A 27,540-nucleotide genomic window follows, 5' to 3' on the forward strand; every position below is an offset into this window, starting at 1 on the left:
GAGAACTCACCACATAATTATTTACATATCACCTTCCCACAACCCTCACTAGACTGTTACTGAGGCTGAATATTGTGTTTCTTATCTCATCACAGTGCAAGTCACAGAGTAGGATAGCAAAATTTGCTGAATGAACATTTAACCAATGTTAAATCCTAAGGGTTTCCTAAAAGCCTTGCATTATACTGGCTTAACACACACAAAAGAGGAAGACATCCCAATGCACATATAAAATTTATTCAATTCTCAACTTGTAACTATTATTCAAAGATTGTTCTTTTTCTTTTTTTTATTTATTCATTTTAGAGAGTGGGGAGAGAGAGAGAGAAAGAAGGGGGAGGAGCAGGAAGCATCAACTCCCATATGTGCCTTGACCAGGCAAGCCAGGGTTTTGAACCAGCAACCTCAGTGTTTCCAGGCTGACGCTTTATCCACTGCGCCACCACAGGTCAGACAAAGATTGTTCTTTTTTAAACTTAAGAAGTATCTCTGAATACAACCTTTAGGAGATAGAAGTGGGGTGTTATTAACTACTAATGAAATAAAAGCATTTAATAAAACAGATATTCAGGTCTTCATACCATTTTATTGAATGACTTTCACAGATTTATCCCAGAATAACTCAAAATAGAATCCCGAGCTCTGCTAGTGTGACCCACCTTGAAAGACTCCATGTCTGAAAGCAGACAGGCACTCTGCATGCGTGCTCTGAGGTGAGCCCCTTCTGCTGATGTCCCTAATTTAGCTAGAACCTCCGACTGCTCTTCCAGCAGATCTTCTGTCATAGGTGCTGGTTCCTGTGAAGCACATAAGGACAAGGCTCATGAGGAGTCTTTTTGTAGACAAAACAGAACTATAAAAATAGAACAAACACAAGTATTTTAGCTCTAGAAGTCCTAAGATATGTATTTAAAAGAATTCAGAGAAATTCACAAGTTTTTTTGAACCTACAGAAAAATGTAACAAATTAATAATAAATATGACTTTCAGTGTCTGTCTCCCCCCCCACAGATAAGAAAGATTATCACGTTCCCTTTGGTTAGGATTGATGGCTACAAAATGGAGAAATTAGGGTGCACTAAACATTTTCCTGCTTATTAATGATATAAAAATAAAGTCCTAATAATACTTTATGTATGTTATCACTAGGTTTTTATTATAAGAAAATTGATATTTAAAAATTAATTGAACCCCAACTAAAAGCCCCAACTACATTTTATGTTGGAGGAGTTGCTTTGAGCTTAGGTACAAAAGACATTCTAATTATTAATTCCCATATGAAGTTGTGGGTTTTTTGTTTTGGGAATCAAAAGGCTTCAGAAAAGTTCTATTTTATATCTGAAATATGAAGAACACAACAATCCAAGAGACTAACCAAAGTTACCTGCTTTTGCTGTTAAAGCCAGAAAAACACGGTCTTTTCTATTCTTAGATAATAGGGTAATGTAGAAGTGTTGAGAGCATTTGTCAAAGGTTTTGTCTAGATTTCAGGACTTCTTAGCCTCAATACCACTGATACCTGAGACTGGGTAATTCTTTGTCAGGGGCCTGTCCTATGCACTGTAGGGTGCTAGGCAGCATCTCTCACTTCTACCTACTAGATGCTGGTAGTACCACTTCACTTCGTGACAATCAAAAATGTTTCCAGATACTGCAAATATCCCTGGTGGGCAAAATCACTCCCCAGTTGAGAACCACTGTCTTATATAATCTTCAAAATTATTTGTCAGAAGTAAAGTAGGGCCATGGCTGGATAGCTCGGTTGGTTAGAGCATTGTACTGAAGTGCAGAGGTTGCTGATTCGACCCTGGTCAGGGTACATGTAGGAACAAATCAGTAAAATAGACATAAAAAAGAAAAGAAATAAAGTAGAAGCATAGGTAAAACTATGGCATTCAAAACACAGAGCAACAAATAAAATAACTTTTTCTTGTATCATCCTAATTTTTAAAACAAACTTAAATGGGGCACTTTCAAACACTGTGGAAGAGGATATAAATGTATAAGCCTTCCCAGACAATAATCTGGCAATCAAGACACGGCAAACATTTCTAATCACGTGCTCTGATGCAGTAATTTCACTTCTAGCAATATCATTGCAGCATTATTTACCATACTGCAAATACTTGATAAGTAAATATACTTTTTAAAATGACTAGGGAAAAAACATATACAATATACAAAGCAAGATTTATATTTAAACTATGAAGGACTCATAAATCAGTAAAAACAGGAGAGCAATTTAAAGAAAAATGGTTGGCAAGTCACCGGAAAGAATGGCCAATAAACATGAAAAAATGCCTAGATTCATCAAAAATTGGGGAAATACAATCTAAAACTTTGAGATACTACTTTTGCTTATATTTGCAAAAAAGTATATGATTGAGTGTGTCAATTATTTATAAAAATTAAATAAATTATGAATATAAGTACCACAAGTACAAGAATCTTCCTGTTTAGTTTGTTACTAAATTCCTGAGGTCTAGAACAGGGCAGTGGTTGCCATACGTTAGGCACTCAATACATAATGGTGTCTGCAAGAAAATGAGAAAGGAAAGTTAGAGAGGAAATGATATTCCCTTACTCCTATATTCACTATTGATGGGACTGTAAAATAGGTGAAGCCTTTTTTGAAAAGGAATTCTGTAACATGTATCTGTTTATCTAGTAATTCCATTTTTCTTTTTTTTCCTCAGGGAAACACTCATCTGTGAACACAAAATATACAAAAACTATAAGAATTTTATAATATAGCACTGTAATAGCAAAAACTTGCAAATGACATATTGTGTATTCAGAGAAAAAAATAAACAAAAATAAACTATGGCTCTTCTGTGCCATGGAATATTATATAGCAACTAAAAAGAAATGAAGTAGATCTACATGCAATGATGTAGAAAGATCTTCAAGATAGTTAAACAAAAGTTGCACACCAATGCCACATTTAAAAACAAAAAGTACACAAAACTATGTATCACATGCACACACAATTGCATCAATGCATAGAATATATATGAGAGATTATAACCCAAACCAGTAATAGTGGTTACTTTTAGGAATAAGAGTTGAATTAGTGGGTGGTGGCTTTCACATTTTCTAGATTTGAGTTTTCACAATGAAACGTATTCACATACTACTTATAAAACCACCCAACAAAAACTATTACTCTCCCATAGGTGTGGAGTTGTTGCTATTCTACTCCCTAATGGTGTAAAATGGCCTCAAACTACATTTTTGAACTGATAAAAACTAATCATATAATTAAAGGATTTTTACTTTTCATTCCCCTCCATATTTTTGGATTTTATTAAAAAATTTTTTTTGATTGATTTTAGAGAAACAGAGAGAGGAAGGGTGGGGGAGAGGAGAGAAGGATGGAGAAAGGTAGAGAGGGAGAGAGAGAGAGAGAGAGAGAGAAAGAAAGAAAGAAAGAGAGAGCGAGAGAGCGAGAGAGAGAGAGAGAAAGGCATTCACTTGCTGTTCCGCTTGGCTGTGCGTTCTTGGGTTGCTTCCTGCACATGCCCTGCACATGCTGGGGGTCAGACCTGCAATCTTGGTGTCTCAGCACAGCACTCTAACCCATTGAGCAAAATGGCCAGTACTGGATTTTGTTTTTTAAAACATCTGAGTATTCACCACTTGATTTAAGAAATAATAGATAACATTAAACATAATGAGATACAATCTCTTAAACTTCAAAACATTTCTCAATTTCAGAAATGGTAGACTTTTAAAGCCCCAATAGTTTAGATTTTAATTTTTATTTATTTATTTATTTTTAATTTAGTGAGAGGAGGGTGGCAGAGTAACAGATTCCTGCATGTGTCCCAACTGGGACCCACCTGGCAAGCCCACTAGGGGGCAATGCTCTGCCCATCTGGGGCTGCTGCTGCTCCATGGTTCAGCAACGGAGCCATTTTTTTTAGCACCTGAGGTAGAGGCCGAGCCATCCTCAGCATCCAAGACCAACTCACTCAAACCAACAAGACATGGCTGCAGGAGAGGAAAGGGAGGGAGGGAGGGGAGGAGGGAAGTAGGAAGAGGGGGAAAGAGAGAGAGAGAGAGAGATGGGAGGGGAAGGGTGGAGAAGCAGATGGTCGCTCCTCCTGTGCACCCTGACTGGGAATCAGTCCCGGGACTTCCACATACTGGGCCAATGTTCTACCACTGAGCCAACTGGTTATGGCCAGATTTCAAAATTTAGATCTTTGAACACAGACTGTGTAAAGAACTGCTCCTACCCAAAGCAATCATCTCCTACTAGGATAAAGTTATATAAACAACAAATTTTTAAACATTAAACCTTACAGTGCCTGTTCATGTCCTACCTGGGTAACTGGGATATAGAGAGGCTCGCCATTATGCAGCAGTGTGAGTTTCCCGTGCTGATACAGTCGTCCTTCTGGCTTTAAATTTGCCATCTCCTTAAGTCCGCCTTTCCTGCCACTCTCTTGTCCATTTCCCTTAAGTTCTTCAGTATCACTTAGGCATTCAAAAAATTCTTCTTCGCTATCACTCCAAGAATCCCAAGACTTTCCCACCTCTCCCTTTTCCTTATCTGTGTCTTTTAGATGGTCTCCAGCTTCTCCAGCATCCCCTGAGTGTGCGTTAGTCACCTGATCTGAAGTACTTGTCTTTCTCCCCTCATCACGTGCCTTCTTTCTTTCAATACAACAATTCAACATCTTAAGAAAACAGAAATATATATATTTGAATTAGTTACAGTAAAATCAAAATCTATCCACTGCTTGAATATTTAGTTTTCATTCTCCACTCTTTCCCGAGTACTTGTTGTGAATGACAGTGATGTTAAGTAACCTATGACAGCACAAACAGAAGAGCCTATAATTCACACCTAAATTTAACTTCAATTGACTCAAGATCACATTTATATATTGTCATTGGAAAATGTTTACCTGTAGTTTCTGATGTAGTAAACAACATCTTAGATCTGGGGGTCCACTTGCTAATCTATCAAATAAAGTAGTGGGAAAAGAAAGATTAGTTTTAGTAAAATTGCTTCAGATATGCATAGTTTTTATACTATCACAAATTTTTGCCATATTGATAAAAAAATTAAAACTAGAGTTATATAGGTAACTGAGATAGAGCAAATAAGATTAAAATATCAAACTTTATTTTACCCTTAGTCCACAAATCCTCAATAGCAAACATAAATAGATATTTCAAAGCTTAATAGTAAACTAGTAATAGCTCCCAAGATAATAGAAACTTAAAATGAAAAAAGTCTCTAAATCCACCCCAGGAAGCAGCTAGCATACAGTAGTAGTTCACACCGTAAGAAATATACTATCTTTTCAATTCTTAATTATTACAGTGGATTCTCAGTATAAAACCCATCAATCTTCACACTTCTCTTTCACCTGGACTGCCTCTAATTCTAAGCTAAGTTCTCAGTAATCAGCAAAAAGAGAATCCAGCTAAGCAGAGACTGGCAAACAACATTAAGAGTAAACACTTTTGGATTAGTCACCATTTTGACAAGGGTAAATGAGCAGTAACCTATGCAATATTGATATTTATGCTAACTAAACTCCCCTGTGTGATTAAGTGAAATGTCAATAAAGACTATACAAAAAAATCACAGGTAATGTTTAACATCTTATGAATTTATGAACTCTGAAGATGATTTCCCTCCAACTGTAAAAATATATGTTCAGGTCCTGGCCAGGTGGCTCAGTAGATAGAGTCAACTTAGCATGCCAGAGGTTGCTGGTTCAAACTCCCTTCCCCCCTGCTCAGGGTATGTACAAGAAGCAATCAATGAGTATACAACAAACAGAACAACTAAGTAAAACACAAGTTGATACCTCTCTCTCTCATTTCCTACCCCCACTTTCTTTCTCAAATCAGTAGAAAAACTAAAAAAAAATGTTTACTACATAAAATTTAGAAAATATATACATGTATAAAAAACAAAACAAAAATGTAATTTCACACCTGGGAAAATTACTGTTGACACTGGTTGCATCACTTTAGTTATTTTCTGTACAATATTATACCATAGCACAACTAAAAATGCACAGTGTATGCAATTCTATATTCTACCTTACTATAAATATTAGCATCATTTTAAATGTTATTAGAGATCCTTAGGGAAAATATTTGTAATGGATCCCTAACTTTCTATTATAGAGATATATCATAATTTATTTAGCCATTCTTGGATACTGTGGTTGTTTCACTTTTTTCCCCCTATTATAAATTTGCTGCAGTGAACACCTCTTTATATTAATCATGTTCAAAGTTTCTTGCCATTTTTTTTTTTTTAGTGAGAGAGACAGAGAGACAGACAGGAAGCGAGAGAGAAGAGAAGCATCAACTCATGGTTGTGGCACCTTAGTAGTTCATTATTGCTTTCTCATGTGTGCCTTGACCTGGGGTGAAGGAGCCAAGCAGTGACTCTTTGCTCAAGCCAGTAATCTTGGGCTCAAGCCAGTGACCTTGGGCTTTAAGCCAGCGACCTTTAGGCTCAAGCCAGCAACCCTGGGGTCATGTCTATGATTCCAAGCTCAAGCCAGCAACCCTGTGATCAAGCTGGTGAGCCCACGTTCAAGCTGGCAACCTCGGGGTTTTGAACCTGGATCCTCCCCATCCCAGGCTGACGCTCTATCCACTGCGCCACTGCCTGTCAGGACAAGTTTCTTACCATTTTCTTAGGGCAGATTTCCTAGAAGAGAATTAATGGTTGAAAAGTCAAATTCTGCTAATAACAACAAACAATCCTATCTCTACAACTGGAAATGGAATTATTACCCTGGAATCAGAAAGTCATTTTCCCACCGGAAACGCATTTCAAGAACAAACTCCTGCCAGAGGTGCGCCACTCCTTTCAGCCCTCCGTGGTAGAAATTGATCATACAGAGACACAAAGCCAGCTTGTATGTTAAACTGTCCGATGGGGCAGATTTGAACTGATTGTAGAGATTCTAAATTTAACAAAACAGAAACAGCAAAACTTGTTAACATGTTTATATGTATAATCAAAAACTGTGTGGGCAGAGACTTTAGTACTAAAATTAATCTAGCTTACCAAAATAGCTTTTATCAGTATCTAATATATTACTGCCTAAATTTTTTTAGACAGTTTCATGTTTTCAAGATTTCTACAAGGATCAAAAAGTGAAGCTATAGTTTGATGAGGCTAAAGCTACAAGTTTCAATTTCTTCTGTGGAAACTTCAAGATGTATTCTAAATTTCATGTGTTGCTTTAAAAACCTTTTAATTAAAAATAGTATATACTTATTGTCAAATCCAAAAACATAAACTTAGAACTGTACAAACTGGAAATGTAAACCTTCGCTTGTCTTCCTCAGGTCATGAAATCTACTTGTCAACAGTAATTACAATACAATAAAAGACTGATACATCTTTATACCTGTTATTTAAACTCTCATTTCTCAATTTATCAAAGACCTGAACAAGAAAAACATGAAAACTTTACATATTTTACTTCATTAAACAGTTTTTCACTCACTCTTGTTTGAAATACAGAAAAAAATCTGTTGCAAAACATAAATTTATGATTTACAGAAAGTTTAAATTGAGGGAAATCCCAAAATCATGTATAGTATAGAATAGTACTTTATGTTCAGAGGCAGGTTTAATGGCGGGTACACCAGGTGTATGCCTGGGGCCCCAACTTCTGAAGGGCCCTGCAAAACCCCAACTTTATACTTTTTTCTAATGACACCAAGTTTGGTTTCATATGTGCAATTTTAACATTAATAGTACATAATATTTTTTATTTATTTAAAAATATGGTTGACATGTATTTTTATTTTCTGTCTCTTTTTTAAGGGGCCCTATATTTTCTTCTGCTCCCGGTACCTCAACCCACCTTAATCTGCCTCTGCTTATGTTCTTTTTTTCATTGTTACCGAAAAGTTCTGCGACTCAAAAGATGTCAACATTCTATAGGTCATTTTCTGAGGGGAAGCATGATCTCCACTCACATTTTCATAAGCTGATTTTTAAAATAAAAAAATCCTTATGCTACTAAACCACAAATACAGCAAACTCTTAGAAATCAGATGCATTTTAATTATCAAACTCCAAATCAATCAACTTACATAGTCTTCACTCTCTGATGAAGAATTACTGTTGTCTGTTGAAGTTCCATCTAATGGTTTCTCAGAAGCAGCATCAGGGAATAAAAACTAAGGGAGAAAGAAAATCAACTTTCAACCAAATTGCCTAATTTGTTGATTTTTGTTACTCATATAGGCACTATTTGACTTTTTAATAATTTTGCTGTTGAAACAATGAAAATGCTCCTATTGTACTGGCCAGTTGGTTCTACGTTATCTCAAACTTTTTCTATTTTTCTTTGAAAATACAGAGTTTTAGTGACAAGCCAATTTTAGAAATCAGAAGCTTTTCTTAAGGGTAATAACCTGGTTCTTCAAACTAAACAATGCAAAACCAAAATTTCTTCACTCTAATGTCAGACTCATCCAAGGACATCATTCAAGTTTATAAAAAGTGTCAATATTATTAAAAAGATAAAGCTATGATGGAAAAATTTTAAACAATCATATTTTATGAGTTAGTAGAGTTTTATTATCCACAGGTTTTCATATATAAAATAATAAAAGTATGATATTTAAACCTGACCAGGTGGTGGCGCAGTGGATAGAGCACTGGACTGGGATGCGTGATGACCCAGGTTCAGATCACCAAGGTTGCTGGCTTGAGCACGGGCTCATCCAGTGTGAGCGCGGGCTCACCGGCTTGAGCATGGGATCATATACATGACCCCATGGTCACTGGCTTGAGCCCAGAGGATGCTGGCTTGAAGCCCAAAGTAGCTGGCTTGAGCCCAAGGTTGCTGGCTTGAGCAAGGGGTCATTCACTCTGTGGTCAAGGCACATATGAGAAAGCAATCAATGAACAACTAAGAAGCCACAATGAAGAATTGATGCTTCTCATCTCTCTCCCTTCCTGATTGTCCCTCTCTCTGTCTCTCTTAAAAAAAAGTATGGCCCTGGCCGGTTGGCTCAGCGGTAGAGCGTCGGCCTAGCGTGCGGAGGACCCGGGTTCGATTCCCGGCCAGGGCACACAGGAGAAGCGCCCATTTGCTTCTTCACCCCTCCGCCACGCCTTCCTCTCTGTCTCTCTCTTCCCCTCCCGCAGCCAAGGCTCCATTGGAGCAAAGATGGCCCGGGCGCTGGGGATGGCTCTGTGGCCTCTGCCTCAGGCGCTAGAGTGGCTCTGGTCGCAATATGGCGACGCCCAGGATGGGCAGAGCATCGCCCCCTGGTGGGCAGAGCGTCGCCCCTGGTGGGCGTGCCGGGTGGATCCCGGTCGGGCGCATGCGGGAGTCTGTCTGACTGTCTCCCTGTTTCCAGCTTCAGAAAAATGCAAAAAAATGCAAAAAAAAAAAAAAAAAAAAAAAAAAAAAAGTATGATATTTAAGACACATAACATCATTTCAGGAGACACTCCGAGAAAGTAGTAAGCAGTCACAACTTGAATGACCAATGTATCTTTTTACTTGGTCTCTGCTTATATGTGCATGTGCGTAATATAGTTAAAAAAGAAAAATTCAGAGTATAAAACAACTGAGCCACATAACTGGAATGAAATCTCTAAAGATACATTCTTAAGAAGGGGCCCCCTTACAGAAATTTATTTTCAGTCTTTGTATCACTGTTTCTCCCAAGTGCTTTGTAGTACTGCTGACTTACAAATTCCTTTTACTTTGTATGTATACTTTGCTATGCATTATAAAACATACTCAACAGATTCTTAGAAATAGAGGGATTACCATGTGCCAACAGCACTACTAGGCACATTTACAAACAAAATCCCATTCTATCGCTGTGAGAGTTAAGTATCACTGTCCATGTCTTATAGACATACAAGCTGAAAACCTGGTTAAGCGTATTGTTCAGAGTAATGACAGAGATAAGATTACCATGGAGTTGCCAAGACCAGTATTCTTTTCATTGCACTCCTCTTGAAGGTTTTCCCTAAGACTGTCTTAATGCACAAATTGCCAAATGTATGATTATAACTACAATTACAGTAAAAATAGCTATCATTTATCAAAGGACTGTTACACGCCAGGCAATCCCCACAAATCTCACAAGGTTTTATCAGCCTCATTTACAGACAAGGAAACTGAAGTTAAATGGTTTGTTCAAAGTCACAACAGTAGGTCAGGCTCCCAGACTGGGCCTGCTCCACACATTTCACCTGGAAGACACCCTATCCCCTTTTAGTACTCACTATAAAATATAAAGCTTTCTCTGGACTGCTATGAAAGAAATTTTTCAAAAATACAATTCTGATCATGGTGATTGCTTATAATGGTATGAAAGTGTATGATGAAGTCCAGTGCTTTGGAATGGCAGGTTACCTGCTACCTCTTCAGCTTTGTCTCTGGCCACTCCCTGGAAGTACTACACAATCCGCCAAACTATTCAACATGCTCTTAGCCCTCTGCTATTCCTATGCTCCTAAAGCCTTCTTCTCTGCCATAAAGAAAGGACTGAATATACGATGAATAAAAGCATCTGTGTATATAGATATATAAAGACATTATTAGTTACCAAGAGAATGGTATTGAGGACATCATTATTCAGTGGTGACTCTTCTATACCTCTGTGTTTTCGAATTTTCTTCTTTGCAGTGTGTACCATATTGGAAACTGATAATTTATGAATTGGAACTGGTGCTGGCTCTGTCAACTTTGACAAAGCATGAGTTATATCAGCAATTTCTATAAGAAGAATAGAAATGAATACATGTCACCAACCTCAGCAGATTAAAATGATGAGTAAACTGAAGATTTAGTCACTCTTTTTACTAGTGTTACAGTCTTAGAATTATAAAATTTTAATACACATGTTCAGCTTTATATGCATGTATGATTGACAAAGGTGTAACACAAATTTCTCCCCAGGGGACCTAAAAAATAAATGGCTAAAACCCTGCTTTGGTAAAAAGAGCTTATTAAATGCACTTAATGTTTTAAGCTCAGTACAGCCTGGAGAGAAAGAGTAGCTGTCTAGTTCATCAACGCTTGCTTCTTCAATTTAATTCAAACAAGAAAACAGATAAATAGTTGATAGAATATGTGCCAAAGAAAAAAGGTTACACATTTGAAAATAAGTTTAAAAAAAAGTAGGTCACCTCTCCCTTCTTCCTCAAATGTGGATCGTCCAAGAATCTCATCAGTTGACTCCTTTCGACGACAAACTTTAAAAAACTCAGTGACAAAATCACCTACAGAGAAAAACATGTTACTAATTTTTCACATCTAACTAAATGAAATCAGCCATCTAAATTAAAGTACATGTCTTTTACAAAACTATTATGAAGAAATGATGGGGAAAAAAGTCATATTTCTACTCAATACAAAAATTAATCCTACTCAAATGAAGCCTGGCTCTTCCTTTCTCTTCATATTCCAGGATAGTAACCTTTTTTCCTTAGAATTACTTCTAGAATGAAAGAAAAGTAACTGTACCTAATAATATTAAGTCCTTGCTATGTGCCTTAGTAAGATAAACAGCATCTATTTTCATTAAGTTGTGTAAGTAACAAGAATATTACTGTGTAGACAGTGGTTTTTTTTCCCCGTCACCACTAGGATTCTGAATCCATTAAAAAATATATAAAACAAATTCTAAAATTATGTTTCTAGAGGATTAAGAAATCACATAGAATAAAGTTATTTTAGCTTTAGCTGAATTTTCATGGTGTGCTTTGTGTTATAAGAAAGGGAATAAAAGCCCTGGCCGGTTGGCTCAGCGGTAGAGCGTCGGCCTAGCGTGCGGAGGACCCGGGTTCGATTCGCGGCCAGGGCACACAGGAGAAGCGCCCATTTGCTTCTCCACCCCTCCGCCGCGCTTTCCTCTCTGTCTCTCTCGTCCCCTCCCGCAGCCAAGGCTCCATTGGAGCAAAGATGGCCCGGGCGCCGGGGATGGCTCTGTGGCCTCTGCCCCAGGCGCTAGAGTGGCTCTGGTCGCAACATGGCGACGCCCAGGATGGGCAGAGCATCGCCCCCTGGTGGGCAGAGCGTCGCCCCTGGTGGGCGTGCCGGGTGGATCCCGGTCGGGCGCATGCGGGAGTCTGTCTGACTGTCTCTCCATTTCCAGCTTCAGAAAAATGGAAAAAAAAAAAAAAAAAAAAAAGAAAGGGAATAAAGGTTTGATGTCTTTAAAAAAGCTGCAAGAGATATTTGCACAAAGAAATTAAACCTTAACATCAGTCCAAAATTATGACAATATAATATACTGAACACATTTAAGTTTTAATTTTCTTTTTTTTATTCATTTTAGAGAGGAGAGGGAGAGACACAGAGAGAGAGAGAGGAGAGACAAAGAGAGAGAAGGGGGAGGAGCAGGAAGCATCAACTCCCATATGTGCCTTGACCAGGCAAGCCCAGGGTTTCGAACCAGCGACCTCAGCATTTCCAGGTCGACACTTTATCCACTGCGCCACCACAGGTCAGGCATAAGTTTTAGAATTCACTAGTTAGATCTAATAAACCTAGAACATTTTCTGGACTTCAGAAAAGTAGGAAAATCCTATAATCTAGTCATATAAACATATAAAGTCAAAGAGCTATATAGAGTGATCATGGAACAATTATGAGAATACTTTTAATTTTAAGGTTCATCCACAAAAGTCAGTGGATGAGGAACGATAAGGAACTAGAAAACAATTAACAAGTAAATTTAGTAATTTAATAAATCAATGATTAAACAAGAGAAACCATTTATTTACAATAGGCACTGTGTTAAACATGATACATACACACATCTTATTTGACCCTCATAATAACCCTATGAAGTATGTACTATTATCTCTTTTTTACTAAGACTTGAAGAAATTACAAAATTTGCTCAAACTGGTGGATCTAAGATTTGAAACAGGATCTATCCAATTTTAAAATTCTTGTTGTTCATCCTCTGCTATCTCCCTAATACTCCAAGATAAATTCACTGATGGCAGGACTTTTATATTTTAATCTTTTTATTCACGATTAGCACAAATGACAAGTCCCAAACAAGCATTTGATGAACAGCATACAATGAATGAAATAGCCCAAGAAATGCATCATTACTGTCATCAATAAACATTTAGTAACTCCATCAGATAAATCGTAATATATCAAGTTATATGGAATGAAGGTGGCATGGATGAACACAGAAATGGAGAAAATATTTTCATATGTACTAAACATAAGAGAGAAAAAGATGAACAGCACATAAAGGAGATGGGTTCAGAAGACTTAACGAAAGAGCTATATCTATAAAAATGAGAAGGGAAAGATAATTCTAGACATGGGATATGATACTATCTAAATAGCAATTAATATTTCCCAAACTATTTGTTATTTCACTTGGTTCTTCAAATAACTCCATGAGGTGTACAAGATCATTTACATCTCTCTTCCTCTAACAGAAAACAGGTTTGCATATGTGGTACAACTCTAGAGAAGGACTATAAGAGATTGTAAATGTCAGTGTTCTTCCCATCATATACCACAGGTCCTGAGGGACAGCAAAAGGCAAAAAGGGCTCCAAAACTAAAATGGAAGATGCAGACTATGCCAGAGGAGAAAAAAAAAGGAAGTGACATAACAGCATTTTAAGAATAAAACTCAGACCATGAGAAAATATCAGAGAATTCTGAGGTGTAGACTGTTTAAAACTAAAAGACAAAGGAGAAATCCTGCTAGTGCTATTTGAGAGTAACTAGATGCCTGGCCACCTAGCTCAGTGAGAGCATTTTCCTGATACATCAAGGTTGCAGGTTTGATCCCTGGTCAGGACACATATAAGAAACAACCAATGAATGCATAAATGAGTGGAACAACAAATCAATCTCTCTAATCAATAAAAAAAAAAAAAGAAAAGAAAAGAGTAACCAGAAGGATTCACTGTTGTTGGCAAAGATTTTTTTTTAATGGTCTTAACTAAGAAGGTCACAAATATAAAAATATTAAAATAAAAAATTGTTTTTGATAAAGTATAAAGACTGCATTCAGTGTTACAGATTGGAAGACAGGCAGACAGTGGTATTTTAGGAAAGGAAGAAAATATGTCTTACCTAGCAAACACTGAGGATTATCAGCTTTTCGAACTCTAACAGACCAATGGGGAGCCTGAATAGGATCCAAATCACTAAAATGTAAAATAAAATAAATGTAAGATCCTAATCATGATAATCTATAATAGTCATGAATTTAAAAAAAAAATGTTAAGAAACCATTGCATGGACAAAAGGGAAAAAACAAAATCAATACAAAAGAATTAAAAGAAGACATATAAAAATTATTCTAAATAGGCATAATCTGATGAGAGTATTTTATTTTAGAAATTATAAAAAAGAAAAGAAATAAGCAGATATATATAATCAGCTTAATCTGTTTTTTATAGCATTATTAATAAAAAAATCACCCAAGATCAAAAGTGCCCTACCTCCTTAATTGCATAGATTAGTATGCACCTACTCAATAAAATACTATGCAGCAAATTTTAAAATGACAACATGGATCTACATTTACTGGCACAAAAGATGTAAAATAATATATTAAATAAATAATGCAAATTAATATATACATTTAAGTTTTAAAAAGATATATCCTCATTCAAATATCAAATCATTATGTTATGCACTTGAAACTAATATAATGTTATATGTCAATTATAACTCAATTATTAATAAAAGGATACACCCCCAAATGCTATCTTGGCTGTTTTTCAAGTCATAGAATTGTAGGTAGTCTTTCTTCTTTATACCCATCTTAATTATCTGATTAAGCTTATACTCTTTCACCAGCAGCAAATATAATATATTTGTTTTAATTATGAAAACAAATGTCCTATTTCTCACTGTTCTGCATCAGGAATGAGAGGGTACTTAAATTGCATTCCTCTTTCTCTATGTTCTTCCTGCATAATGCTTACTGTAATTTTCAAGTTGTTTCCATTGCTAAGGAGTATATGACATGGATATTATTTATGACATCTAATGATCAAATATTATTCCCACACATTCTGATAACAATCATTTCTTCGCCCTGGCCGGTTGGCTCAGTGGTAGAGCGTTGGCCTGGCGTGCGGGAGTCCCTGGTTCAATTCCTGGCCAGGGCACACAGGAGAAGCGCCCATCTGCTTCTCCACCCCTCCCCCTCTACTTCCTCTCTGTCTCTCTCTTCCCCTCCCGCAGCCAAGGCTCCATTGGAGCAAAGTTTGCCCAGGCGCTGAGGATGGCTCTGTGGCCTCTGCCTCAGGCGCTAGAATGTCTCTGATTGCGGCAGAGCGACGCCCCAGATGGGCATGCCGTGGATCCCGGTCGGGCGCATGTGGGAGTCTATCTGACTGCCTCCCCGTTTCCAACTTCGGAAAAATACAAAAAACAAACAAACAAAAAATCGTTTCTTCAAAGCACTTCATGAAATGCTTCAAACCAGCTAAGAAAAGTTCAAGGGAATTATGCACTAAATCTCAAACAGGTCAGATTCATCTTTGCTAAAACCAAGTAAGATTCAGACTGTTCATTATCTCTGAAGTAAGAATCACATTCCCAAAGTCAGCAGCTTAAAACACATCTCTAATACATATTAATCAGTCTAAAAAGTGATCTTTAAAAAGAGGAAAATCAACCTTATCAGAAACTGGTATAAAGGAAAAAGAAAATTGCCAACTACTTGGCAGTTAATTTATTCTACTGAAATGTTTGAGTCTCAATGTACTACTCTTTATATACTTACGAATAAACATCATTATCCACAATGATCCCTTCAGTCAGGTGAGGCCATGTAGTTGCTAAGTGGAGTTCACTAAAAATAAACAGAATATGAAATGTACCCAAAAGCTTTATTACTGTGTGTGCATATATCTTTTAACTCAGCAATTCCACTTCTAGAAATGCATCCTAAGTAAATAACCAGAGATATACATATCATACAAGTATGTTAAAAGTGGTATTATTATTATACAATTAAAATGGAAACAACTAATTTAGCAAATGGTAGTACATCCATATAAAGTAAATCTCTTTGCAGACATTAAAAAACCGTGCTATAGCCCTGGCCGGTTGGCTCAGCGGTAGAGCGTCGGCCTAGCGTGCGGAGGACCCGGGTTCGATTCCCGGCCAGGGCACACAGGAGAAGCGCCCATTTGCTTCTCCACCCCTCCGCCACGCTTTCCTCTCTGTCTCTCTCTTCCCCTCCCGCAGCCAAGGCTCCACTGGAGCAAAGATGGCCCGGGCGCTAGGGATGGCTCTGTGGCCTCTACCTCAGGCGCTAGAGTGGCTCTGGTCGCAACATGGCGACGCCCAGGATGGGCAGAGCATCGCCCCCTAGTGGGCAGAGCATCGCCCCTGGTGGGCGTGCTGGGTGGATCCCGGTCGGGCGCATGCGGGAGTCTGTCTGACTGTCTCTCCCTGTTTCCAGCTTCAGAAAAATGGAAAACAAAACAAAATAAAACAAACAAACAAACAAAAACCCTGCTATACATAATAGCCAAAAAGTATAAATAACCCAAAAGTCTATCAAGTGATGAGCGGTTAAATAAAATGTGGAATATCCATACGATGGCAAATTCAGCCATGAAAAACAAGTACTGATTTATGCTACAACATGGATGGACCTCAAAAACACTGTGCTAAATGGAAAAAGGCCAGACACAAAAGGGAACATATTGTACACTGCAATTTACATGAAATGTCCCAAACAGGCAAATCCATAGAAAGGTAAAGTAGAGTAGTATTTGCCTATATATGGCAGGAGAGCCTGGGCAGATTGGGAGAAATGACAGGTAAGAGGTGAGGTGTTTCTTTTTGGGTTGGTAAAAGTTTTCTGGAATTAGAAAGTGATGATGGTTGTACAACTCTGTAAATATGAAAAACCACTGAAATGTACACTTTTAAAGGGTGACTTTCATGGTATGTGAATTACATGTAACTTTAAAAAAAACTTATGTGAGGGTTGGCAAAGTTTTTCTACAAAGGGCTAGAAAGAAAATATTTTAGGTTTTGTGATCCATGTAGTCTTTCTTATATTCATGGTTATTTTTTTCTTTTAAAACCTTTTAAAACATAAAAACTATTCTTAGCTCAATGGCTATACAAAAGCAGGCTACTGGCAAGATTTGATCCACAGGTCATAGTTTGCTGAACTCTTATTATAAATGAATATTAAGTTTCAAAGAGTGTTCATGTAAAAGAATAAAATAAAAAAAGCCACAAAAAACCCAGAAGATGATATACATTTATAAAATATACAAACATATTGTACAAAAAAAAGAGTTAATAGAGCAGGTATGATATTTAGAAAGAACTACTTGCAAGGTTGGCCCCTGGCTTAGCATCTGGGAACTTGGATTCTAGAACAGTTCGTACCATTCCCTGATAAGAGTGACTCATTGTGCCTAAACTACTTGTGTTAACAATATGGCTGAGGTGAATATCTGCTTTCTTTTTGATACATTTTAGGCAGAGGATGCCTACCTGATCAGCCTGGATAGAAACCCAAGCACTGAGCCTCTAATGAGCGTCCCTGGTAGACAGGCTTTCACACATGTTCACTCCTGGGAGAACACAGTTTGTCCTGTGTGACTACACTGGGAGAGGAGACTTGTGCCTAGTTTGCTCTGGACCTCACCCCAAGTGCCTTTTTCCTTTGATTTTTACATTGTATTCTTTTGCTGTAATAAATCATACCCACAAGCACAACCGCTAACTGCTGTGAGTCCTCTTAACAAATCACCGACCTGAGGGTGGTCTTACAGACCCTTGTTGTACATAATAAACAAAAATTCATGCATAAGGAAAAACAACTGGAAGCACATATATCATGCTGTAATCAGTGATCCCCTATGAGTAGTGAGATTATAAATATAGTGAAACATTTTTTCTAGATTCTAAATTCACTTCCTATGTTAGGAGCGTACAGAAGCCAAAAGAGCCAATTACATTATTTCTCTGATCTTTGGTGGTGCTCTATTAATTGGCAACTCCAGTCTGAGATTGAATCCACAGTACAGTTTAGAATTAACTGAGAAAGCAGGGCCAGCTCTCCACAACAGTGTAGTGTTATATGTAACATTCTCTGTGTTTTGAATTTTTCAAATGTTTCCCAAAATGGAGAAAGTGACAGAGAAAAAAAAAAAGATAGACATATTGTTAATCAAAGAGCTTTCTCCAGTGCTATACTCATTCCAGGAGGCTACATTATAAAACACAGTAAAATCAGTATTAATATAAATTTTAAAATGAATTCCTATAATTCAAATGATAGACTGAACTTCTCACCTAATAGGATCTTCACAGGCACCAAATGGTAACTTGCCAAACTCCAGGCCTCCAACTTCTCCTCCTACAAGAGCATCTATATCTAAACAAAAGTTAAGTATTTTTCCATTACTGAGCAAAACAGAAAGAAATAGTAATTAGTTAGGTTAGCCCTTTGGAACATTGTAGATTAAAAGTGACTACATCGAGCCTGACCAGATGGTGGTGCAGTGGATAGAGCGTCAGACTGGGATGCTGAGAACCCAGGTTCGAGACCCCGAGGTCGCCAGCTTGAGCACGGGCTCATCTGGTTTGAGCAAAAAGCTCACCAGCTTGGACCCAAAGTTGCTGGCTCAAGCAAGGGGTTACTCGGTCTCCTGAAGGCCCGTGGTCAAGGCACATATGAGAAAGCAATCAATGAACAACTAAGGTGTCGCAGCGCGAAACGAAAAACTAATGATGCTTCTCATCTCTCCATTCCTGTCTGTCTGTCCCTGTCTGTCCCTCACTCTGACTCTGTCTCTGTAAAAAAGTAATAATAATAAAAATTAAAAAAATTAAAAAAAGTGACTACATCGAAAGTACATACATAATACTTGAGAGCAAATATCAAGTATTAAAGAATTCCAAGAAAGTTACAGTAAAAGGATACACTTAATTCCTATTTATCCAATGTTAATTCAAGTCATGCATTCTAATGTTAACCTTCTTAAATATTCCCTAAATATTACTCAAGAGAACCAATTTATTATTTTCAATCCTATAAAATAACCTACTTGGAATAAAAATAAACAGTGAAAAATATTATTTTATTCTAATTTATTTCTCTTTGAGGGAGACAGAAATATGTTTTCAAGCTGGTGAAATCCTTGTAATAATTTATAATCTTGTACTGAATTTCTTATTAGATGTACTTAGATATAATTCACTTATATGTGAGTGACACCCAGGAACTGAAACCTCATTTAATTGGCTCTATGCCCACCAGGCTAAGGTTTCCTAGAATCTAGGTGATGTCTTGTTCATATTCATGTCCATAGCACAGTTAGTCCTATTATAAACCAATAATTAATGATTGTTGAATTAATTAGTCTTTCAATGGCCATGCAGGTAAATTGATGTTAATTACATTTTTATCAAATGCAAATCAAAGTAAAATATTCCACAGGTCTTCCTATCATAAGTGTATGTGTATATAAACATTTTTTTTTCTTTTCTGGTTTCCCTTCTTCAAACTCTATAAGGTTCTCTGCATGTCTATCCTCAGCTTATGATGGCTTTTCTTATTATAGTATTCTAAAAACAGGTATTTTAATCATTCCCTACACAGCAATTTACAGCATATCATGTTCCACAGCAGGGAAATGCTTTCTAAGTAATATTAGCTTTCAAAGACAGATTGTCAAACATAAAACAATTGAGCGCTTTTTAAATATTTTTTATTCATTTTTTTTAGAGAGGAGAGGGAGAGACAAAGAGAGAGAGAGGAGACACAGAGAGAGAAGGGGGGGAGGAGCTGGAAGCATCAACTCCCATATGTGCCTTGACCAGGCAAGCCCAGGGTTTCAAACCGGCGACCTCAGCATTTCCAGGTCGACGCTTTATCCACTGCGCCACCACAGGTCTGAGCGTTTTTTTAAAACAAAAAAAAAAATTGATAAAGGCAATGAAATCAACAATATCATATTTTGAATAAAATTACAAAGATTTCAAATTTAAACACGTGAAACACAATATTAAATAATTTTAATTTCTGAATATATTTTCTATATATTCAGTAAGTTAAATATAGTTTTAAATGATCTCACCTGGAGGTTGCTGAGGCCAAAAATACTGCTGCCAATCCTGAAGAACATAGGTAAATCGAATAGCAATACTAACTGGAGGCAATGGAGTTAAAGGACATCCCTAGGAAATAAATGCAAAGACAGTATGGTGCAGCTTTAAAAAAAAGTGTTTTTTAAAAAGAATGCTAGAGATCAAAATTACATTACAATAAAGCTGTTTAAACAACTACTTGGAAACAAAATAGTAAATGTTACTAAGCAAAATACTCTTTCAAAAATCTTATATAATTTTAATTATACAAGTATAATTTACAATTCTCAAATTAAATGTGAAAACCTGTAATTCATTTTTTAAATGAAGTAAAACTATTACAAAGTGTAAGATTAGGTTTGGAGAGATGATTGATGTCCTGTCTTTCTTTCAAATGAAAATAAACTCAAATTAAAGCTAGTCTTGAAGAGTGATCCAAATTTTAGACTAAGACAAATGGTCACTAATGCAAAATAGTCTATATTAATGAATCAGTTAACAGAAAACTTAAGATTTCTCTTTAAATTCATTGAAAATCATAAAATATTAATATCATTCAAACATCCTATGATCTCAGCTTCCCTCAATAAGTTACCCTACATTAATGTGGAGTAAGGCCCCAATATCAAATAAGAGTTCACACATAAGGTACAAATGGCCTAAAACTATAACAAGGTAGCTGTGATACATAACCTCTGTTCTAGTCAGATAGCAATGTTGATAAATAAAGAGAAAACCAAAAAGAAATAGCTAAGATCAAACATGACATACATATCTTGTGAGCCCTAGAAAAGGTACATAAAGCCCAAAGTGATAAATGGGGTTCATGACACATGCGTGCTGAGTTTCAGGTGCAGAACAAGGCAGTAGACAGCCTAGGACTGCAGACTGTACTCTCCGGGATAGAAGCATTCCACCCAGAAGGGTGAAGGGCACTGTAAGGTATTCTGTTAAGACAGACATTAGGTCAGGGCACTCCTGCTTGGTATAGTGGCTTTGTTGGAAGCTATAGGACTGGGGAGAGTTATTGTGTTGGGGGGGACCTACTCCCATCATCTGAGCAAGCAATCCAATAATTTCAAAACCAGATATATAATACTACAAACATTACCAAAGAACAAGAGGCTCCACACACCATTTTAAGATGTGGTTCTTAAATATTCTACAGGTTAGGGAGCAACCACAAAACTACAAAATCACTAGAAAAAATGGGAAAGAGTATTTTAAATGTTAAATATTCAAGATGAACCTGCAAAAAAATTTTCTCCAAAACATGAAGAAATGTAGTTTTAAAAGAGACAAATAATCAAATCAACAATCAGATGATTAAACCATGAAATATAAAAACAGCTGAAAAAAATGATGTCTAAACCGAAAAAGACTAGGGCACACGAGTTTTCAAATATTTAGAGGGTTATGGCAGAAGATTTCAAGTTAATGTGACTCCAGAGGGCAGAACTGCTCCCACTGCAAAAGAAGCCTTTTCTAATAAACAGATCCATGTGAAAGTGAAGTAACTGCCAGTAAAGGGGGACGGCCTAGGGACACGTCAAGTAGATGTTACAGAACAATTTTTATGAAGATAGTTCAGGAAGAGGCACATTCTGGGTAGCTTTAACTATGTAAAATGTCTAAAGTACCCAAACCAGGTCTCAATTTTTAAGCTCAACTCTTACCAAATCAATTTTAAGAGGTACTAAATATCTAGATGAGTGAGTTTGGTGAAAGTTCTGACAGATAATATGATAAACTGGTTATAAACATTTTTATTTAAGTACAACTAGAATACAGTCATATTTACGGTAAGTCAGACCCTACAGAACAAGGTAGTCCCTAGTTTCAGTAAAGAGAAGATGTGATATAAAGATGTGATATAGAAGAGTGATATAAAAAGATCCATAAAATAATGTTCATAATTTTTTTTAGGAAGAAGGAATAAAATTAGTATTTGCATCTGACCAGAAATTTGATTTAAAAAATTAAATATAATCGGAAACTTCTGGTGAGAGCAAAACTAAAGTAATGCAGTAGAAATTAACACATACTTGGCATTTTACAAAAATTTATCAAAACAACACATGTAGAATTAAGCAGTATGTAAGGTATTTCAAAGCCCAGAAAGTTTTTGAAAAAAAAATTACTCTCTAAAATATATACTTCTATTTTTTAAAATGGAGATAATCACGGCCTGACCTGCAGTGGTGCAGTGGATAAAGTGTCGACCTGGAATCCTGAGGCTGCCAGTTTAAAAGCCTAGGCTTTTAAAAAATATTTATATTTATATTTTATTTTTTAGTTTATTGTGTTTACGTAGATTCTAGTATCACCCCAAATGCATCTCCCCCTCCCTCGTATTCCCCTCAACATCGCCCTTATCCCCTTCTCAACATCGCCCTCCCCCTTTCCCTTCAGGTTTATCCCATCCTATCATCCCCTTTCCCTCTGTCCTCTTTTCCTCTGGTCTCTCCTTTGATCTCTCCTCTGTCTCAATTCCGTTCTTCAGTTCACATTGTTCCTTGGATTCCCCAAATAACCTAGGCTTGCCTGGTCAAGGCTTATATGGAGGTTAATGCTTCCTGCCCCCCCCCAATAAATAAAGTCTTTAAAAGAATAAAATAAAATGGAGATAATCACAAGAAACTGCTAACAATAGTTATTTTGAGAGGGACTGAAGAGTACAAAGAAGCTTTTACTTAAATTCTTAACCAAGTACTTGCATTTAAAAATGTCAATGGGGTGGTGATAATCTTATCACTACACTATTTAGGGCCTCAACACTAAAAACATTTTAATGAAATTAAGTTCTAATCCTATCTTTCCAACAAATTATTATTAAAAAATTTTCAGGATTTTTCTCATAATTTTCTCCTTTTTAAAATTTGCAAACTCTCAGGTTGCAAAACTAGTATATGTTATATAATGAACATCCATATGACTTTTACTAAGTTCACCAATCATTAACATTTTCACACACACACACACACACACGTCAGATCATCAGATGTACATAAATAAATATTTTTGGCTGAACCTTCTGAATGTAAATTGTAGAAATCTAGACAATTCATCCCTAAATATTCAGCATATAATTCCTAAAAACAAGGGCATTATCCTACACAATCAAAACAATTATCACATTCAAGAGGTTTAACATTAATGCTACTTTCTAATATACAATCCAATTAAAATTGTCCCTATTGTAATATTTATGGCTATTTTATTTGGATGAAGAATCCAGTCAAGGATCATATATTCCATCTAGCTATTATGTCACTTTAGTCTCCTTTAATCTAAATAGCTCCCACTCTTTGTTTTGCCTAAAATAATATTGGTATTTTTGAAGAGGCTAGTTACTCCCCAAATATGGTTTTTTAAAAAAATATGCAGGTGTTTCTTTATGTTTTAATTTATATTAAAGATTTTTGGCAGGAATGCAACACGGGTGATGATATATCCTATTCAATGTATCATACCAGGAGATACCTGATATCAGTTTGTTAATCAAGTTTAATCACTTCAGCAAGATGGGTGTCAATTTATGCACCTAAGGGGAATGCTTCTTTAAGTAGAGGAGCCACTCCATCCCCTGCTTTATCTGGCTTTGCTCTCTTTTCTAATAGGTCCTCAATAAACCCTAATTTTTTTCACCTAATTAGTAGCACAGGCAAATCCTCCACATCTCTGAGACAGTGATTTCACAGAATAGTAAGGATATACTGGCACATCCCATTTAGCCTTGCTGCTCTCAGTCATCGACTATAAGGCAGATTTATCTTAAAAATCAAATCAAATAAAGATATGAAAAAAAGAAAGGCAATTCAGAACTCAGGAGTTCACACTTCAAGAAGCTCTAACCAAATGAACAGCTATCTAAAGCCCACTAATTTGTGGAGTCTGGCAATATAGTAAGTCAGTCCTCATTTAATGTCATCAGATCCTTGGAAACTGTGACTTTAAACAAAATAACATAACGAAACCAATTTTACCATAGGCTAATTGGTATTGGTAAGAGTTTTCTATAGCATATTTCTGGTCACAAAATCACCACTAAACTTCTAACTAAAGACCTAAAACACTTCTAATATTAAACACTGAAATAAATGTGAGCTATGCATACATTTAAGAAAGACAAATAAAAACAAGTAAGAATTATTTTCTAACCTACTTATTCCAGTTCATAATGTGGGTGGCCAAAGCCTATTCCAGCAGTTCAGGGCGCAAGGCAAGACTATCCTGGACAAGACACCCTTCCACCACAGGGTCACACTCACTCAGACTGGGACAGCATAGACCAGGGGTCCCCAAACTTTTTACACAGGGGCCAGTTCACTGTCCCTCAGACCACTGGAGGGCCAGACTATAAAAAACTATGAACAAATCTCTATGCACACTGCACATATCTTATTTTAAAGTAAAAAAACAAAACGGGAACAAATACAATATTTAAAATAAAGAACAAGTAAATTTAAATCAACAAACTGACCAGTATTTCAATGGGAACTATTGACCTGCTTTTGGCTAATGAGATGGTCAATGTGCTCCTCTCACTGACCACCAATGAAAGAGGTGCCCCTTCTGAAGTGCAGCGGGGGCCGGATAAATGGCCTCAGGGGGCCGCATGTGGCCCGTGGGCCGTAGTTTGGGGACCCCTGATGTAGACAAAACAGTTCATCTCACGTGCACATCTTTGGGATGTGGAAGGCAACCTGAGTCCCCAGAGAAAAACCCCATAGACATGGGGAAAAGGTGCAAACTCTACATAGACAGTAGCCCCAACTGGGAATTGATCTTTTCTTCCTCATCAACATCATAAGGAAACAATGAAATAGTGAGTTATTTGCGGACCTGCAGTATTCCTATTAGCAGAGGAGTAGAGAGATAACATAGCACGTTAATAAACTAAACAAAATCAGTTCTAATTATTCTTTAGCATTAGCACATTAAAATCTAATTGGATACTTTGTTTCTTTAATTTTTTATTTATTCATTTTTAGAGAGGAGAGAGAGAGAGAGAGGAGAGAGAGAGAGAGAGAGGAGAGAGAGAGAAAGAGAGAGAGAAGGGGGGAGGAGCTGGAAGCATCAACTCCCATATGTGCCTTGACCAGGCAAGCCCAGGGTTTTGAACCAGCGACCTCAGCATTTCCAGGTCGACGCTTTATCCACTGCGCCACCAGGTCAGGCGGATACTTTGTTTCTTTAAACAGACAGTACTTCATGTAGTCAATTACATCTTTCTTCCAAGTAATTACATGATCAATATTATAGAGAAATATTTCTACATACTCAAATGACCAAATTGCTATTTTTATGTGGATCCCAGAAAAGACTAACAATATCAATGCCAACTTACAATCTTTGATTTGAAGATATCCAGCAGACCTGATAAATGAGTGTACTGATTTGGCACTTTTCGAAGATGAACCATTTCAAAATCAGTTCGGACACCAGGACCCTGACATTCTCCCACATACATTCTTCGCCATTTGTGATGAATTTGTACAAACAGTGGCACCTGACTGTAGGACATAATTAAATAGGAAGAGACTACAAGTTTATTAAATATTGAAAAATCTAAATCTCAAAATTTTTCATTGTAACATTATACTAATCTCAGATATTTAAAAGCATTAAACAAGGACTTACATTATAACAAGACACTCAATCTCTTTTCTCCTTATACTAGTAAACTGAAAAAACTGTCATCTAATGGCACTTGTAGTCAGAAAATTTTTAAAAATGTAGTTGAAAATTTAAATGTTTTAAAATGGTTGAAAGAAAAAAAAAAAGAAAATGAAAATGTTCTCCAATAAAAGTGATCATGTCACCTGACAAGGTGTGGCACAGTGGATAAAGCATTGGGGATGCAAGGGACCCAGGTTCAAAACCCTGAAGTCACCAGCTTGAACACGGGCTCACAAGCTTGAGCGTGGGGTCGCCGTCTTGAGCGTGGGATCATAGACATGACCCATGGTCACTAGCTTGAGCCCAAAGGTTGCTGGCTTGAGCAAGGGGTCACTTGCTCTGCTGTAGACCCCGATCAAGGTATATATGAGAAAGCAATCAATGAACAACTAAGGTGCCGCAACAAAGAATTGATCTTCTCATCTCTCTCCCTTTTGTCTGTCTGTCCCTATCTGTCCCTCTCTCTGACTCTCTGTCTCTGACAAAAATAAATAAATAAAAATAAAAGTGATCATGTCATATTATGCTTTTCAAGGTCATCATATATAAGCTTGATTCAATAGATTTAATAATACAATTAAATAATACATATAAAACTGTTAGGTTTGGGTTCAGGGCTCCTTTAAATCCAGAGCCCCCCCCTTTCTTTTGTATTTTTCTGAAGCTGGAAACGGGGAGAGACAGTCAGACAGACTCCCGCATGCGCCCGACCTGGGATCCACCCAGCACGCCCACCAGGGGCGAAGCTCTGCCCACCAGGGGGTGATGCTCTGCCCCTCCGGGGCATCGCTCTGTCTAGCACCTGGGGCAGAGGCCAAGGAGCCATCCCCAGCACCGGGGCCATCTTTGCTCCAATGGAGCCTCGCTGCGGGAGGGGAAGAGAGAGACAGAGAGGAAGGGGGGGGGTGGAGAAGCAAATGGGCGCTTCTCCTATGTGCCCTGGCCGGGAATCGAACCCGGGTCCCCCCGCACGCCAGGCCGATGCTCTACCGCTGAGCCAACTGGCCAGGGCCTCCAGAGCCCTTTTAAACTCAAATACTCTTCACCCAACATCGCATTAGGGAAGCTTCCTCATTAAGCACTTCCCTCACCTGATCTCCCCCTCCCCTTATTGGGACAAGGCCATCGGGAGGAGCCTGACGGTTGGGAAAAAAGGAGACAATCTGTAACCAAGGCCATAAACCAGGATATGCTAATCTGAGCATGTCCAGATGCACCCAATCGCATGCCAGCAAATGCCTGCAGCAACCCCTATATCAGACACCCCCTTCCTGTAGCTCTCCACTGATGCCACTAGGGTCTCAGTCTGTTTTACAGATGCATAAATAAACTTCTTATAAAACTCCTCAGGTCTTGTGCGTCCCTCCTTCGACTGACCTAACAAAAACCAAGTCATGGTGAAATGTTTTCTACTTTATCAGTTGATCCTCACTATTCACAGGTTTCCATATGTGTAAATTAGTCTACTTGCCAAAATTTATTTGTAATCCCCAAATCAATACTCGTGGCACTTTCACAGACATTTGCAGACATGTGCAGAGCATCAAAAATTTTGATTCACCTGATGATCAGGCTCTCAGGTGAGGTCTAAAAAGGTAATGCAGTGGTCAAGTTTAAAATTAGACTTTGTAACAAAATTTAAATAAACTGAACATCTGGAAGCAAAAAAATAGTACTCTCCCTAAAGGTTTTGTTGAGTTAGTCTTATATACTCTATTCCTACAGTACAGTAATGTAGAAGTACTAATCCCAATTACAATAAA

The 27,540-nt window shown here is 37.3% G+C and overlaps 1 protein-coding gene across 2 annotated transcripts in view; it reads right to left on the bottom strand.

Annotated features, from left to right (window-relative positions):
- RAB3GAP1 (RAB3 GTPase activating protein catalytic subunit 1) overlaps nt 1–27,540 on the bottom strand; it is a 72,607-nt gene that overhangs the window by 15,025 nt on the left and 30,042 nt on the right. For both annotated transcript variants that reach the window (XM_066279064.1, XM_066279065.1), the window contains 12 exons: nt 25,446–25,611; nt 20,086–20,185; nt 18,299–18,380; nt 15,756–15,824; nt 14,090–14,163; nt 11,162–11,254; nt 10,579–10,748; nt 8,095–8,181; nt 6,778–6,950; nt 4,917–4,971; nt 4,329–4,685; nt 660–797 (listed from right to left, as the gene is read on the bottom strand). In XM_066279064.1, coding sequence (XP_066135161.1) covers nt 660–797; nt 4,329–4,685; nt 4,917–4,971; nt 6,778–6,950; nt 8,095–8,181; nt 10,579–10,748; nt 11,162–11,254; nt 14,090–14,163; nt 15,756–15,824; nt 18,299–18,380; nt 20,086–20,185; nt 25,446–25,611 — 1,564 coding nt within the window. The remainder of the gene's footprint in view (nt 1–659; nt 798–4,328; nt 4,686–4,916; nt 4,972–6,777; nt 6,951–8,094; nt 8,182–10,578; nt 10,749–11,161; nt 11,255–14,089; nt 14,164–15,755; nt 15,825–18,298; nt 18,381–20,085; nt 20,186–25,445; nt 25,612–27,540) is intronic.

This window comes from Saccopteryx bilineata, chromosome 5 (genome assembly GCF_036850765.1).
Source record: "Saccopteryx bilineata isolate mSacBil1 chromosome 5, mSacBil1_pri_phased_curated, whole genome shotgun sequence".
Lineage (NCBI taxonomy): Eukaryota > Metazoa > Chordata > Mammalia > Chiroptera > Emballonuridae > Saccopteryx > Saccopteryx bilineata.